The 15,706-nt window shown below is 36.0% G+C and overlaps 2 protein-coding genes across 3 annotated transcripts in view; both read left to right on the forward strand.

Annotated features, from left to right (window-relative positions):
- Positions 1 to 1,821, forward strand: part of LOC106877107 (zygotic DNA replication licensing factor mcm3) — a 29,208-nt gene extending 27,387 nt beyond the window's left edge. The window contains exons 21-22 of the mRNA XM_014925904.3: positions 308 to 389; positions 548 to 1,821. Of these exons, the coding sequence (XP_014781390.1) occupies positions 308 to 389; positions 548 to 749 (284 nt within the window). The 3' untranslated portion in view covers positions 750 to 1,821. The remainder of the gene's footprint in view (positions 1 to 307; positions 390 to 547) is intronic.
- A 4,813-nt stretch (positions 1,822 to 6,634) lies between these two features.
- Positions 6,635 to 15,706, forward strand: part of LOC106877093 (pyrroline-5-carboxylate reductase 2) — a 45,265-nt gene continuing 36,193 nt past the window's right edge. The window contains exon 1 of one of the 2 annotated variants that reach the window (XM_014925894.3): positions 6,635 to 6,721. Coding sequence is in view for 1 of the 2 variants with exons in the window: in XM_014925888.3 (XP_014781374.1) it covers positions 13,584 to 13,689 (106 nt within the window). In the remaining variant the exon portion in view is untranslated. Of the gene's footprint in view, positions 6,722 to 12,122; positions 13,690 to 15,706 lie in introns of those variants that run through there. The other variant, XM_014925888.3, reaches the window with a different exon arrangement.

Genomic DNA, 15,706 nt, shown 5'->3' on the forward strand with positions numbered 1-15,706 from the left:
CTCAGTTAGGAAAAGCCATGGTATATCTGGAACCATATATCTGTGTATAGCATCTTATCATTTGTCTGTCTAGGTCTCAAATCTGCTTGATCAAATCAGGAGCTACACAACATTATTTGATAATTGTGGTTACCACTTTTAGCTCTTAAAGTGCACAATATTAAGTATAATAAACAAGTTGTATGTGCTTTTTAGTAGTTTTCATAGAATAATATTTGCTGTGTTTTTAGACTGTTTCCTGTTTCGTTAATTATGAATACATCTGTACCTATATTTAAATTTCACTGGCATTTTTTTTATTCTATAGAGGCAACATCTGAAGAAACTCCTAGTAAGAAACGTCGTACTCAAGAAAGTGATAAAGCTACAACTGTCATTGACGAGAACAGGTAAATTTATCTCTACATCTAGTTCCTTTGTATTATATTGTATTCGTGAATTTGTGCTGAAATAGGTAATGTAATTGAAATTAGAGAAATTTTAATTACTCTTATATATTTGTTTTTATTTATTTATTATTATTATTTTTTTTTTTTGTTTTTGCCAGATTGAAAGTTTTCAAGTCAGCTCTGTTCCAGTTGTTCAAGAATGAAAGAGCTCAGTCTCTAGAATTGGAGAAAGTAAGGAAGTATGTCAATGAAGAGAACCCAGATAGTAAATTTGAGGATAATGAATTAATGGCAGCTATCAATAAAATGATGGATGACAATCAGATCATGTTAGCAGACACAGTCATCTTTTTGATTTAAATGTAACCATGGCGACTAAACCACTATTAAGTGGTTTATCTGAACAGTAATTTTGGAAAGATTGAGATGTAAATGTTGTTGATATGTCATATACACATACATGCATAAACATATACTCAAATTAGAAATTTTGAAACGAACTCTGGGATTTGGATACAATTTCTTTAAATTTCATCAAGATGCATTTCTCATTAAGTTGGTGTCTTCTGCTCTCTTTATCCATTGGTTCCAGGAGAAATGCACAACCATTCATCCTTATTTACTTGTTTATATCCTTACACATGGAATATTAAATAATTGCTCTAAATTATTTTAGGTATGTATGTACCTGTGAGAGAAAAAAAAGTGACTGAGTGATAATGTAATGCATAGTTGTTTGGGAGTCTTGTAGGTTTTAAAAGAAATGCAGATGAGAAGTGGAAAATTCAAACATGCAGACATTTTAAGCAACTGTTGAGCATGCCTGGCATAAATAAATTCATCACTGATCTGTAATTAAGATTTAAATATTCATTTTCTTTTTGTACAAAATTTCTGCAAAATGCAAATAAGATCATTTTTGCCAAGTGTTTGATTAAACTAAGGAATTTTTATATGAATTCTTTTAATTTCAGTTGAAGACTGCAAAAGCACTTTATTTTTTAACTTACAACTCTAGATTCTTGATAAACAGATAACTAATGTGCTTATGTTTAGCAGTATTTCGCCTGTCTTTACATTCTGAGTTCAAATTTCACTGAGGTTGACTTTTTCTTCCATCCTTTTGGGATCAACAAAATAAGTACCAGTTGGAACACTGGGGTTGATTTTTCCCCCGAAATCGCTGGCCTTGTGCCAAAATTTGAAATCAATATTATTAACAAATGTAATATCTAAATAATAATTCCCTTTACTTTCCCTTACTGTAAAAAAAAAAAAAAAAGTTAATATGTTTGTCACAAATCTTAAAGTTTAAACCTTTATGATTAAATGGAATTCCTAATTCTAAATTTGAAGGTTAACAGGGTTGATGAATGGAATGTATTCATTCTTTTGTATATATAATTGTTTAAAATAAAATTTTTTAAATACATTTTTGTTTTCTTCAATTGTTTGTAAATAAGAATATATATGTTGATTAAAACATGACTGTGGTAAAGACATTCAATTTCATTGTATGACACCTTAGGCAAGTGTTTTCTTCCATAGCCTTGCATTGGCCAGATCCTTGTAAAATTTGGTTGACTGAAACTGTTTGGAAGCCTGTGGTATTTGTGTGTATTGGTGATTCATCTGTTTTGGTCATGTCCTTTCATGCCATGCAAAATGGTTTTTGTCTTCCTCCAGATTGATAAAATGTTTTCCCACCTTTAAGTATAAATGACTAAAAGAAGTTGAATTGTCATCTTTGGTAGAGTCACTTCTTTGGCTTCAACTCTAGAACAGCTTTCAAGAGAATTGGAATCAAGAATCTAACCAACAACACTCAGGGTAAGCTTCTCCCATTCAGAATGAACCAAATGTTGCATATGGTGTCATCAAAATGGCTTATCTTGTAATTCACATCACTTCTCACTTGGAGCAAAGGGACTGGAATGGTACTGTGATAACTCTACGGATCTACCCTAGATAGTGAATGACCAGAGTAGACAACATTATAGCTGACACAAGGAGTAATGGGTCACCTTGCTGGACACTAGTTGGATACATGATGTTGCTACCAATGAGTATGGTAGATGTTCTGTAGGAAGGATGAGCCAACTGGACAGCATGGAAAATGGACACCAAATGATGATGATGATGATGATAACCTGTCTATGGTTGCAACTAATGTTACTCAGGGTGTTTTGCTTGTTCAAATTAATGAGAAGGCAAGGAAAATCAGACGTGCATACCCAGTGTGTGGATGGCCTCTTCATATTGATACCAAAATGAATGGGGACCGTTGTTAGTTCAGCTCTGTCTCTATTTATCTACTGGCAACTTTAGGCATGAAATCATCATCATCATCGTTTAATATCTGCTTTCCGGAGGCTGTTTGTTAGAGAAGCGATTGACTGAAGCAAACATTTGCTGGGTGTAGCGAAGTTGGGTGATTAAGTGACTGACCACAAGCTATCTATATCACCTTTAATGCTGCCAAGGGGAAGTTTCAGAGCAGCACAAGGTCTTAGATTGTTCTGATATTGGCCAAGGGGCAGGAATGGTGATGGCTTGGTGTTTCATCAGGAGTGAATTGGAGGACTTCATCATTTGATGCTAGTACTCACTAGAAGACATCTCAGTCAGTTAATTTTGTGTTGATGCAAGCACAGGGATTTTGTATCGTCTTTGAAAGACTGGATGGTACGTCAGCATAAGTGGACAGCCTGGGAGTAAGGAAAGGCTTATTAATTACAGGTGTCACTTTGAGGTGGTTTAGCTGTATTGTGAGATAAGCTTCATCACTTCTTGCAATGTAGACATTGCCTGTTATTTACACAACCAGTGATCAGGACTGGCTTGGATGGTTGAACTGGACTGCTGACATGCTACACTGATTACTTGTCTGCTCAGACTTCTGTATTGGCTTTTGTTTTCCTGTACATCTTATGGGCACCATGTTAAGAGTACCTCTGCCAGCACAACATACAAAGCACCTGTGCTGGTGCTATGTAAGAAGCATTCTGGATGGCTCTACATAAAGAGCACTCATACCAGTACCATGGACAAGCATCCAGTACAATCTGTAAAATGGTTGGTATTAGGAAGGGCATCAAGCCATAGAAACCATGCCAAAACAGACGACTGGCACAGCTCCTTTCAAACTGCCCAACCCATGCCAGCATGGAAAGCAGATATCAAATAATGATGATGACTATCTCTCAGAATCCCAATGCTCATAAACTCTGTAAATTCTCCTTGGATCTCTGATATCACTAATTGTAATCCCTGAGCACAGAGATTTGTATTTTACACCATGGCTTCTTTGCCTGTCTTTATATTTATTTTTCGCTTTTGTTGTTCTTTTGATCGCCATTGTGCATCCTGGGGTTGTACTTCAGAAACTCAGTGCTTATATGCTAAACTGTTTTCTGGTTCAACATTGCAGCTTCCTCCTTCAGTACTAGCAATTGATACGTGGGTTCATATAACCTAAATATGAGCTTTGCAACTACTACTTAATTCTTAATACTGTTATGATAAATATTACCATAGGAGTGGCTGTGTGGTAAGTAGCTTGCTTACCAACCACATGCTTCCGGTTTCAGTCCCACTGCGTGGCACCTTGGGCGAGTGTCTTCTACTATACCCTCGGGCTGACCAAAGCTTTGAGTGGATTTGGTAGACGGAAACTGAAAGAAGCCCATCGTATATATATATATGTGTGTGTGTATTTGTGTCTGTGTTTGTCCCCTCAACATCGCTTGACAACTGATGCTGGTGTTTACATCCCCGTAATGTAGCGGTTCGGCAAAAGAGACTGATAGAATAAGTACTGGGGTCGATTTGCTAGACTAAAGGCGATGCTCCAGCATGGCCACAGTCAAATAACTGAAACAAGTAAAAGAGAGTAGGCCTTGTATAGTAAATAATGCATATCATTACTCTGATTATAATTTTTTTTTTTCCTTTGGCTAGATTTTTTTGCTAATTCTCAATATAGTGAAGTATATCTTGCTCCACTGTCATTCCCTGTTAACCAACTGCTAGTTAGCTTCTATGTGTGAGAGAAGCAGGCAAGGATAATTTCTAAGCGATAGACATCACCTTTTTTTCTCCTCTTCTTCGTCACTTTCTTTACTTTTCTTCTTTTCCTTCATTTTTTTTTTTTTTGCCGTCTTCAGTTTTGGTTTGTCTGTTTAACTGCTACAATCTTCCCTTCCACAGTTCAACTGCAGCCCTGCAGCTTTCCTGTTTGTATGTGCATTTATATCTGTGTGTATACGTGTCGGTGCATTTGCTAGCCTTTCTCTTCCACTGTTTTTGTTTTTTTTTTCTACTCAAACCAGTTTGTAAACTGAGTCAGTCCTATGTCCCAGTCCATCCACTCTCATGGTAACATTTATTTCCTACCATCCAGTTTCTTCTGGTTGCAGAAAATCTAGATAAACAGCCCCTGTCCTTGGATCAACCTAGATATAATCTTACACTACTGGTCTCCCATACTTCCTCCCCTGCTGGTTACAACACGTGCACGCACGCACACACACACACACACACACACACACACACACACACACACACACAGAGTAATGAGCAGGAGGGGAAGTACATCATGTGCAACTGTTAATCTAGACATTTTTTCTCTCTTCTCTCCATTTTTTTTTTCTTTTCTCATCCTTTCTGTAGAAGAATATAGGCTCAAAACATCAAGACTTCCATTTTTCCCAAAGTCTCAAACTAATACATTTTGTTTTTTGTTTCTTCACCTGTCTCTGTTTTTTGTTTTTTATACAATTTTGAACCATATATGTCTGTGTGAGTATGTATATGTATATGTATGTGTGTGTTTGTGTGAATTTAGCAGACGGAAATTGTGTGGAAGATGGCGAGGAACATGGTGACCTCAATAGTGCTGGTGGCATGGAAAAGGCACTCAGCACTCCTTGTAAAGTGGTTAACGTCAGGAAGGGCATCCAACCGTAGAAATTATATGAAAGCAGACACTGGGGCATGATGCAGTCCTTCAAATATGAATGTTAAATTATGATGATGATGTATGTTTGTTGCCCCTACTGCTTGACATCTGGTGTTGGTTTGTTTACGTTGCTGTAACTTAGCAGTTTTGCAAAATAGACCGAAAGAATAAGTACTATACCTAAAGAAAAGACAAAATACTGGGGTCAATTTGTTTAAATAAAACCCTTCAAGGCGATCCCCCAGCATGGTAGTCACCCAATGGCTGAAACAAGTCTAAAATTAGTGTGGTTAGAAGTTTGCTTCCCAACCACATGGTTCCAGGTTCAATCCCACTGCATGTCACCTTGGCTGAGTGTCTTATGCTATAGCTTTGGGCTGACCAAAATCTTGGGAGTGCATTTGGTAGAGGGAAACTGAAAGAAGCCCGTTTTGTATATATGTGTATTAGAATTTATGTCTGTGTTTGCCTTCCTCCATCACTTGACAACCGTGTTGGTGTGTTGACCCCCACCCCCATAACCTAGCAGTTCAGCAAAAGAGAGTGATAGTGTAAGGACCAGGCTTTTAAAAATAAGTACAGGGGTCAATTCATTTGACAAAAAGTTCTTTGAGGCAGTGCCCCAGCATGGCCACAGACTGAAACAAGTAAAAAAAATTTAAAAATCAATATATTTTTGATTAAATTGAAGATCACTCTTGTAATATAATTGAAAATATATTAACAGAATACATTTGTATTTAGACATTTTATGGTTTCACAGTCATCTTTCTCACATCCATTATAATTTCTTTTTCAGAATACAGTTAGCTCTTTAACGTAACTAAATATATGCATATGGAAGAAAATATTAATTATTCATCATAGCTACTTTCAGTTCCAGCGTTATTTATGTAACTCCACCCCATGTCTACCCATGAACGGGTAGATGAAGCAATATAAACAGTTATTACATCAGCCACTATACATAGTGCTTGTTTGCATTTCTACCTTTTTTTTTTTCCCCTTTTTCATGCACACACACACACATACACATATACACGTATGTACGAACTTAATAGATCGAACTAGTGAACTGTAACTATGCTGCAGCCTGCACACACACACACACATAAGTATCTATATCAAGCATATACTAAGGGCAGGCAGTAAGCATTTATAACATGATGCAGTGAAGCAACATGCAAAATTAGTAACCGGGGCAAAATAAGTAACTCCTGATTTCTCGTTATTTTTTCTTTACTTGTTTGAAACTATTACATTGCAAGTATTGCATCATCATTTTGTACAGTTGCATTATGTTTTGGAGGAAGAATTGGTCAGCATAGTTTTTGTTGTTGAAGTTGAGATAGTCCGAAAACATAGTCAGGTGGTAGGTTCTCTTTTTTTTTTTTCAAGAAATTTTTCAATTGTAATTGAAGTTGGATAATTTTTGGTGTTTTAACAATCAATACGTTTTCTCTGTTGGATTCCAAATCAATTTTTTCACACACTGATGTTTAATTTGATCATTTTCAAGTTTCAAAAGAAAAAAAAAAATGTCTAAAATGGGGTAAAATGAGTACTGACTAATTTAAATGATTTTTTTCCTTTAATTACATGGTGTGTAAGTATACCATGAAATGGCCACCCCAGCAGATTGTGAAGCCATAGAGAATATTCTATTTTGGGTTTCACTGATTTCATACTATGTTCCTATTTTCCCTTGAGCCTCTTTCATTTGACCTAGATATTTAAAATTTCTTTTGCATTTCTGATCTTTCTGAAGTCTTGGAATGTATATTGTTATGTATGAGTCAGTTTTTTGGAGAATTGAAGCCACAGATTTACCTTATCTTGTCTTACTCATTTTCCCCCAGCCAAATTTGTCTTTTATATGCTCAAAGAGAATGGCGAAATTTTCTGAAATAGTGATCAGATTATGCAATAATGTTTTAAATGCATTTAGGGAAGGCCATCTGTTTAGTTCATATAGTTTTTGTAAGGTAGTAAACATTTAAAAAATATATTTTCTCTCTCAAAGTCAAAAATGCAGTGGAAACACTTCATTCTTCTAAACCGTGTGGTCCTGTGTTCAGCCCCACTGCGCTACACTTTGGGCAAGTGCCCAATTTACTATTTTGCTGTGTGGACCCCAAAAATCTTATATGGCCCCTCATGGGCCATATGGATACGCGTTGGGAACCACTGTTTTAGAATATAATTTATGAACAATGAAGAATAATAATAAAATTGAATCAAATAGGCATTTTTCTTCAATTATACAAGATACCTACCTTGAACTGAAGTGTCGAATCACGCACATATACATTAGTTTTCGGTTCCTATTTATCTCGTTTTTAATAACTACTTTCATAATATTATCTCGACTACGACTGTTTCACTTGATCCAATCAACGGAACAGCTTGCTCGTGAAATTAACGTGCAAGTGGTTGAGCACTCCACAGACACGTGTACCCTTAACGTAGTTCTCAGGGAGATTCAGCACGACACAGAATGTGACAAGGCTGGCTGGCCCTTTGAATTACAAGTACAACTCAATTTTGCCAGCAGAGTGAACTGGAGCAACGTGAAACAATGAGTCTTGCTGAAGGACTCAACGCACCAACAGGTATCGAACTCACGACATTACGATCGTGAGATGAATACCCTAACCACCAAGCCACGCGCTTTATATATATATTTGACTTATATAATACCAAAACACCCTGAAGTCTGCGATAGTCAACAAAATAGAAATAAAAATAGAAAATTTAGGATCTTGTTCAAAACGGGGGCACCAGTATTTTCTTAACGAAACTTTGAAACTTGGGACACTGGTAGAATGTGTCATATAAACTTGTCAGTGATTGGTTGAAATTATCGAAATAAGACAATTTTTTACATGAAATAAATTCGAATACAAAATTTTTTTTTCTGTTCTATAACACAAAATAGATAAGTATACGAAGTTTGAAAGTCTTTCGGTACCAAAAACACTACATAAAACATAAATGAAAACTGGTGCCCCCGTTTTGAACAAGATCCAAAATTTATTCTTTCTGTGAGACCCGGTACCAAATGAGCCACAGCCAGTGATTGGGGACCCTGCTGTACGGCTTGTAATACTTTAATTATTGAAATCTGAAGAAAGTGGCTTACAAAGCATATGAAAAATCCTTGTCCTAAGCAGGCCAGGATGAAGTGGATAAATGAAGCACAGCATGTAGCTAAGGTGACTGGTCAACTAAATACTGCATACAAGTAGCAGCTGCTACTGAACTGAGTGCACACGAAAAAAACAAAATCATTATCGAGATTGTTGTTCACAGCCAAACAAAATGTAGCTCAACGATGTCACGCAGTAGCTTCGATGATGTTTCTTGGTAACCTTTCGCAGATTATCTTCGGTTCAAGCACATTCTTTAGCTAAAAGAAAAAACTGAAACGTCACTTAGATGCAATAATGACTAAAAGAATGCATAAAGGAACGATGGCAGTGATAGCTAGTAGTCAATTTTCAGAGGCATTTTCTGTTGTCAGACTGGAACTAGACAGGGCTGTGTTTTAGTTCCTGTACTTTTCCTCATATTATTTTCAATGATGGTCCAACATGCTTTCAGGGATTACCATGAAGGTGTAAAATTCCAGTTTAGCTCAGGAGGAGGTTTACTAGGTTTGGAAAGGCATAGTTTCAGATCAAAGAAAAAGACCAAAGAAGAGATTTGTTGAAGATTGCGCTCTGATTTCTCATACATTTAAGGGAATTCAGGAAACGATCGACAAGTTTACAGCCGCAACCCGTGCATTTGGACTGACTATCAGCATCGAGAAGACTGAAGTTTTATTCCAACTAAAGCCTGGTGCAGAACAGACTCATGATTCGAACGTGATGACAAGACAACAAGCCACTCAAATGGGCCAGGTCATTTAAATATCTTGGAAGTATAGTAAACTTTAAGAGTACTTTTGATGACAAATTCAACGTTTGAATATCTAAGGCTACAAGTGCTTTTGGAAAACTTTCCCATCGTTTGTGGGGTGAATACAGAATCAGTCTGAAAATTAATGCAAGTTTATACAAATCTTGTATTTTGAGCACACTTTTGCATGGGTCGGAAGCATGGACTCCCTACTACAGACATATAAAGAAACAGAAAATCTCTCACACGTGCTGTCTGCGCAACATAACATGGCAGGATAAGATATCAAATGTCAAAATCTTAGAAAAACGATGACAATTCAATGCAGATGGGTAGGATATGTTCGAATGAAAGATGACCGTATTCCAAAAATTCTTTTGTATGGCCAATAAGTAGTGGGATATCGCGATAAAGGAAGACCCACCCTTAGGTATAAAGATAAGTTGAAGCAACCACTAAGATCTGTACAGCTTAACTTGACATCTGGGGAAAGTCATTGCCTAGATAGATCTGCATGGCATAAAATGTGTCTTGATGCATCAAAACAATTACAGTTTAAGAAAACGAACAATAAAAGAATTATATCCTGCCATCAACAGACACATTTGTCCAATCTCAGGCACAATCAAAATCATCAGTGTCCCCATTCTAACTTCATAGCAAAATCCATCCTTGGACTCAAATTACATTTATGCATCCATCGCAAATAAACATAACTTCTTTTGTTATTTCCTTTTTAAAAGGTCTCCCCCACCCCATTTTTTAAAATCTTCAAACACTCATACGTCGAAATCGAGGGGAGTGACCATCGTCCTAGACATGTGTATCTCGACCATTTTTGTTCCACTCTGCACTTAGACTCCGCCCCTCCCATCCCAAAAGTACGTCCCACCACGACGGGAAAAGTTATTACAATTTTTATTCATTTGTTACTTACCTACGCCCAATTCTGGAGTCCCACGCCTCAGCAAAACAACACCACACCCCATCTTGAAAAAACATTGGGTTAAAATAGATGGAATATCTCTCTGCAAGTGAAAGACGCTTTCGTAGTCTTAGAGTTAAAGTTCAAAGCTGAAGTTGTTATTCTACTTCTGTCAGTTCAATTTGACCCTGCCTAACTTTAAACTGTATAGCAAAGGCATCTAAAAGTTATAAGTAACCACTAACAAATCTATGCTCTTAATTCTAAACCCAATAACATAATTATAGGGAATTACGCAATAAAATTTATTACCAAACATCACAAAACATTGCCAATAGAAAATCTTTTTTTCAACATCATTATCAAATAATCAGAGGAGTCCGTAGAATTTATGGAATATTTCAAATCTCAACAGTGGGTCCGCCACGATTTTCTATACAGAATTGTTCCTTATAATGTCTAATATAATTCAGAATTCATTAATCCTTTACGATACAACTCTGAAATAACAGAATTGAAATTAAGGTTAAGTTGTTTACGCTGTTACCAGGGTCAAAGTCAACTTCTTTGGGCCCTCAAAGGGTAGCATTGTGGGAGGCAAACAGTGTGTTTTTTAAATGGTAGTTCATATCAGATATGGTAGTCTCAGATGGTGACGGATAGAATAATGTCTCTCATCAAGGTTCGCTCGATCAGGGTGAGTTTTTCCTGGGGTTGAACATCATAACAAGCATAAAAGGAAGCTACATAAAACATTGGGAATTAACTCATTAAGAATTATAAGCTTCGGAGTTTAAGAAGTAAGCTTGTTGCAAGTCGAAACCACTAAATAGTTTTACTTACAATACAAACCAACACAGAGTTGCGAGAAATTGGTTTACAAGTAGCATTTTCACTACTTTTCAGGGTTATACGCAGGCAGAAGGCGGTGAGTTGGCATAATCATTAGCACGCCAGAAAAATGCTTAGCGGCATTTTTTTCCCGGCTTTACGTTCCGTGTTCAAATTTCTCCAAGGTCGATTTTCTTCCTTTCGGGGTCGATGAAATATGTATAAGTTAAGCGACTTCTCCTCCCCTCAAAATTACTGGCCTTGTGCCAAAATTTGAATCTTGGCAATTCACTAATTTTTAAAGTTTAAAAGTTATTATTACTACAATAACATGTTCAGTTATTAACAGTTGGTAAATTATAAATGACCTACAAGTAATACCCTGTTGTAAAAATTTGAACTAGGACTTCAGTTTGAGGATGATCTCTCTTCCTCCAGTTTTCTCTCCAGCTTTTCTGGCCCTGAAAGCGGTTATTGGCATTACTGGATCACCTCTAACTAAGCCGTATGAATGACAATTCTTAACAGCACAGTCAACCTAGCCGTAAGTACCACAAGGTGGAATGGTTGGTTAATCGTTGTAAACTGCGGCATTCTAATAAGTCGTTTATATCTACCCTAGTACTTGACTGGTATTTCATTTTAACGATCTTCGAAGGATGAAAGGCAAAATTGACCTCGAGAGGATTTGAAATTAGAACGTAAAGAGCTAGGACTAATATCACAAGATATATATTATATTATCCGGATGTGAGCCAGCGGTTTTCAACTTTTTAGACTTAGTGCTACATTGGATATCAAGTAAAACATTACTGGTACACCGCGCATGGTCTTTCAAGACGCTTGTATATTAGTTTGGATTTTTTTGCAATTGAAAGCATTTAATAGAATTAGATACATCTATACTATAAAACCACATTAAAATACAAATTAAACCAAAAAAGACACAAACATGAGCGAAGAAAGAAAAAAAGAAGAGGAAAAGAGAAAGAAAAGAAAGATATTTTCTATTGTAAATCATATTTTTAAAAACATGCATATTTTGGATAACCTTAAATTATATTTTTAAAAAGTCCTACGTACTCCTTGTGCCGGTAGCTCATACACTTTCGTAGAGTTTTTGGAACTAACATTGCGGATGTTACCCATATCAGAATGTAAGAGCCCGAAAATGTCATCGTGTTATTAACTACATATTAGACTTGATGCCATGATTAGAACATTATGCAGAAAGAGAATCATGAGGACACTATTATAAAAAGCTACGATGATGTGTAGGGCACACGCACACTTAGTACGAACGAATACTGACACAATACTCCTGTGAAAATTCTAATAGAATGCAAACATAATATTCCAATGAAAGAGCATTTTTCTAGGCTAGAAATCCATTCTTTTCTCCATTGAGAAATTCGGAAAGAAAAAAAAAAGAAGAAAAAAACTCATACAGGAAAGCGTTAATGAATATTTGCTGTTGCTATCCAATATGCTAGAAACAGCAGCTATGTCCTCCGATAAAATTATACATTTTATGGTGCGAAAGTGTACGAACGCCTTGCGCCGTGGTGCACCATTCGAGAATCACTGTAGTGTGATTACAGGGAGATTTAGCTGCTATTGCTAGAAGATCGAACGATAGTGACTAGATGACATATTAAAAAAAAAAAAACTTCGTCACAAAGGACTTTAGCTTAACCCCTTTAACTTTAACGATATATATATACGCGCACGCACACACTATTTTTCACTGAAGTCCGAAGGTATAGAATAAAAAAGAAGAGAAATGGAATATTATATTAATGCTTTCCCGAGGGACCTAATAAATAAAGACATTTTAATTGGGAGCCAAAATCACGTCACCAACTTGTCAGTAATTTGTCACACCATTATTATTTCAAATTCCCATTCTGCTATCAATCCGCTTCTCTAAAACCTAACCGTTTCTTTCCATTTATTTCCAGCAATGTCATTATTGTCCACTTCCTTATTCCCATTCTTTCACAAGCATTAGACATGTTAGATATAGTTATTTTATTTAATATTATGCAGTGAGTGCGTTAAACGTGATGCAAACTTCGCGCAATTCGAGTTTGCGAACCGGTTACGAGTATTTTTTCCCCCAATTTCTTGCGAGAAAGAGAGAGAGAGGGAGAGAGCGCGGATTCTTGTGTAAGCCTTATATACAAAATAGAATATAAATTAGTTGGCTTTCTGGGTTCAAATCACGGCGGGGGTACCAGAATTAGAAAGGTGAAAAAAAAAAAAAAAAAAAAATTAGAATAGCATATGATTTTTATAAAAAAAAAAAAAAGAATTGTTTCGTTAAAGAAGTACTGAAATATAAAATGATTTTCATTTAAAAAGTTTGTATAAAGCAATCCTAATTAATATATTTTCTCCGATTGACAAATTTGATGGGCGGAATCTAATTATCGATAACTCAGCATATTTACCTTATTTCACCAAAGAGCTCCTCCTCTTTGTTGGGCCGGTTCTAGCATTAACTGTAAGGCTAATTAATTGAGGATATTTTCCTGTTTATAACCTTTAACCTTAGCTTTCTTTAAATTTCGTTATGTCGAATAGACGAAAGCGATGCGACATCCCAGCCAATATCATGGTTGGTTTTCTCGGTGCTGGTCGCATGGCACAGGCCATGGCGAGAGGACTTATTACTGGAGGTAGGTGAAATTTAGAAATCCTGTCAGTGATTTCTGACAATGCTTTGTCCTTCGTTGTGTAACTCCTACCGTTTTTTATTTCTTATATTTAAACAAAGGATTTACGATGTTTTTTATTTTTTATTATACACTTGACATTCATGCTGATGTAGAGAAAATGTAAACAGATTGTGAATTAGTAACGCACTTTGTTCAATTTCATTTTTGCTTTTTTTTTTTTCAAATTTCAGTTGCCTCTTGCTTATTTTTACATTTTAGTTTGACAGTTATAAATTTGGATTTAAAAGCTTAAAATATAGGTCTTTTCTAATTTTTTTTTCAAAAATTCAGCTTTGTAAATAATAGAACGATTAAAACTTGCAGCAAATAATTACGCAACCAAATACTGACTAAAAGCTGTATGTAATAAACCACCTGCCAACCTTTGACCTATACAACTGAACACCACCTCTTCCATAGAGATCGGGCAGCTAAGCAGTTAAACTGAGTAGCAGACAGAAGGCGCACACCAAAGAATAACATCCCTATAAGACACCAGGATGCGATTGGAATTGTAATAGATGAAGACAAATGAAAATCCATATTTGATAATTAGTCTTAAATAAAAGCCTAATTTATGGGGAACGTAAGGTATAAAGTTTGTGTGTGTACAGTTTTTACTCTGTTGTACTTTTGGTAAACTAGTTGCTTGGCTCCAGGTCTTTTCGGCCATGATCATCTAGTTTTTTCCCCGGGCATTATGTAACTATGGTTACATTATCTTATATGTCCTTCCCTTTTTAAGGCTGCAAGGCGTAACTTGACGGGAGATTTAGCTGTTATTTCTAGCAGGTCGAGCGACCACGTAGAGTCTCGTTGGTTAAGAATGAATGAAAATTTACAGCAGAAAGTCAGCAATTATGTAATAATAGCACTTAACTATCAATCATTCAATGGAACATCAATAATATTGATTTTGTCAATCGTTTTTGATAGGAGGTAAGATTTGTGATGCCATATAAACTTGAGCCCTTTTACAAAAAAAGAAAGAAAAAATCACACCAGAAGGTTTAATAAAAATTGAAAACATATATACCTTTTAATTATATTTTGAAGCCTGAAGCTGTATTTGTGTAACTAATATCTAGATCCAGTACTGGTGATGCTCTCGACATTTTATAAAGGAGAGTATCCATCAATGGGTCATTAAACTTATTGGATTCAGTAAAAGAAGTGAGGGAGGAGATTGATGATCGTACTTCTTTCAGAGACATAGGACGTGGAATCCCCGGCCGCAAAAATAATTAAAGAATAAAAAGTGAATTAAAGCGGGGCTCTGGAGTCGGATTATTGCCTGCTTATCTTCGACAGTGGTTCTCAATCTTTTCACAATCAAGAACCCTTTTTATTTCCCCATGGATCCTACGCTTTTGAAAGGTCTATCGAATAAGCCGACCCGATTTTATTAACTAACAACAAATTCGTTTCCCCAGTTTCATCTTTCAGTTGAAAGATACGTCTACATTTTACATTGTAGCCTCTTAAAATTTAAAACAAACCTCTAACATTACCTTTGTGGACTCATAGAAGTCCGCGAATCCAAGCTTAAGAACCTCTAACTTAGAAGATATACTAATAAAATCTGGGAGTTGGGGACCCTGTACCCACATACATATTTGAAGCCTCTCGCTAATGAAGTCTCTAAAAAACTATCTAAATAAAACAATTTAATCAAGACTCAAACAACAGTTTTAACTTACATATCTATAAATTTGTATAAATTGAAGATTCATTATTTTTTTCGGCAGAAATGCAGTCCCACAAGTTCTAGTATACTTGCCTATCGGCCCTCAAGCTAAAAGGTTTCCATGCCCGTCTGTCTATGTGGTCTTTCGACCTCCTAGAAACGGCAGCCAAATATCCTTCAAATCACACTGTCATTTAAAGAAGAGAAGAACTTACAGGATAATATATTAGATATGCTATAAAAGATGAGGTGGCCATCGTTGGTACGTGTTGGATCGTACGTCAACTCATT

This window comes from Octopus bimaculoides, chromosome 4 (genome assembly GCF_046866305.1).
Source record: "Octopus bimaculoides isolate indiv1 chromosome 4, ASM4686630v1, whole genome shotgun sequence".
NCBI classification, from domain to species: Eukaryota; Metazoa; Mollusca; class Cephalopoda; order Octopoda; family Octopodidae; genus Octopus; species Octopus bimaculoides.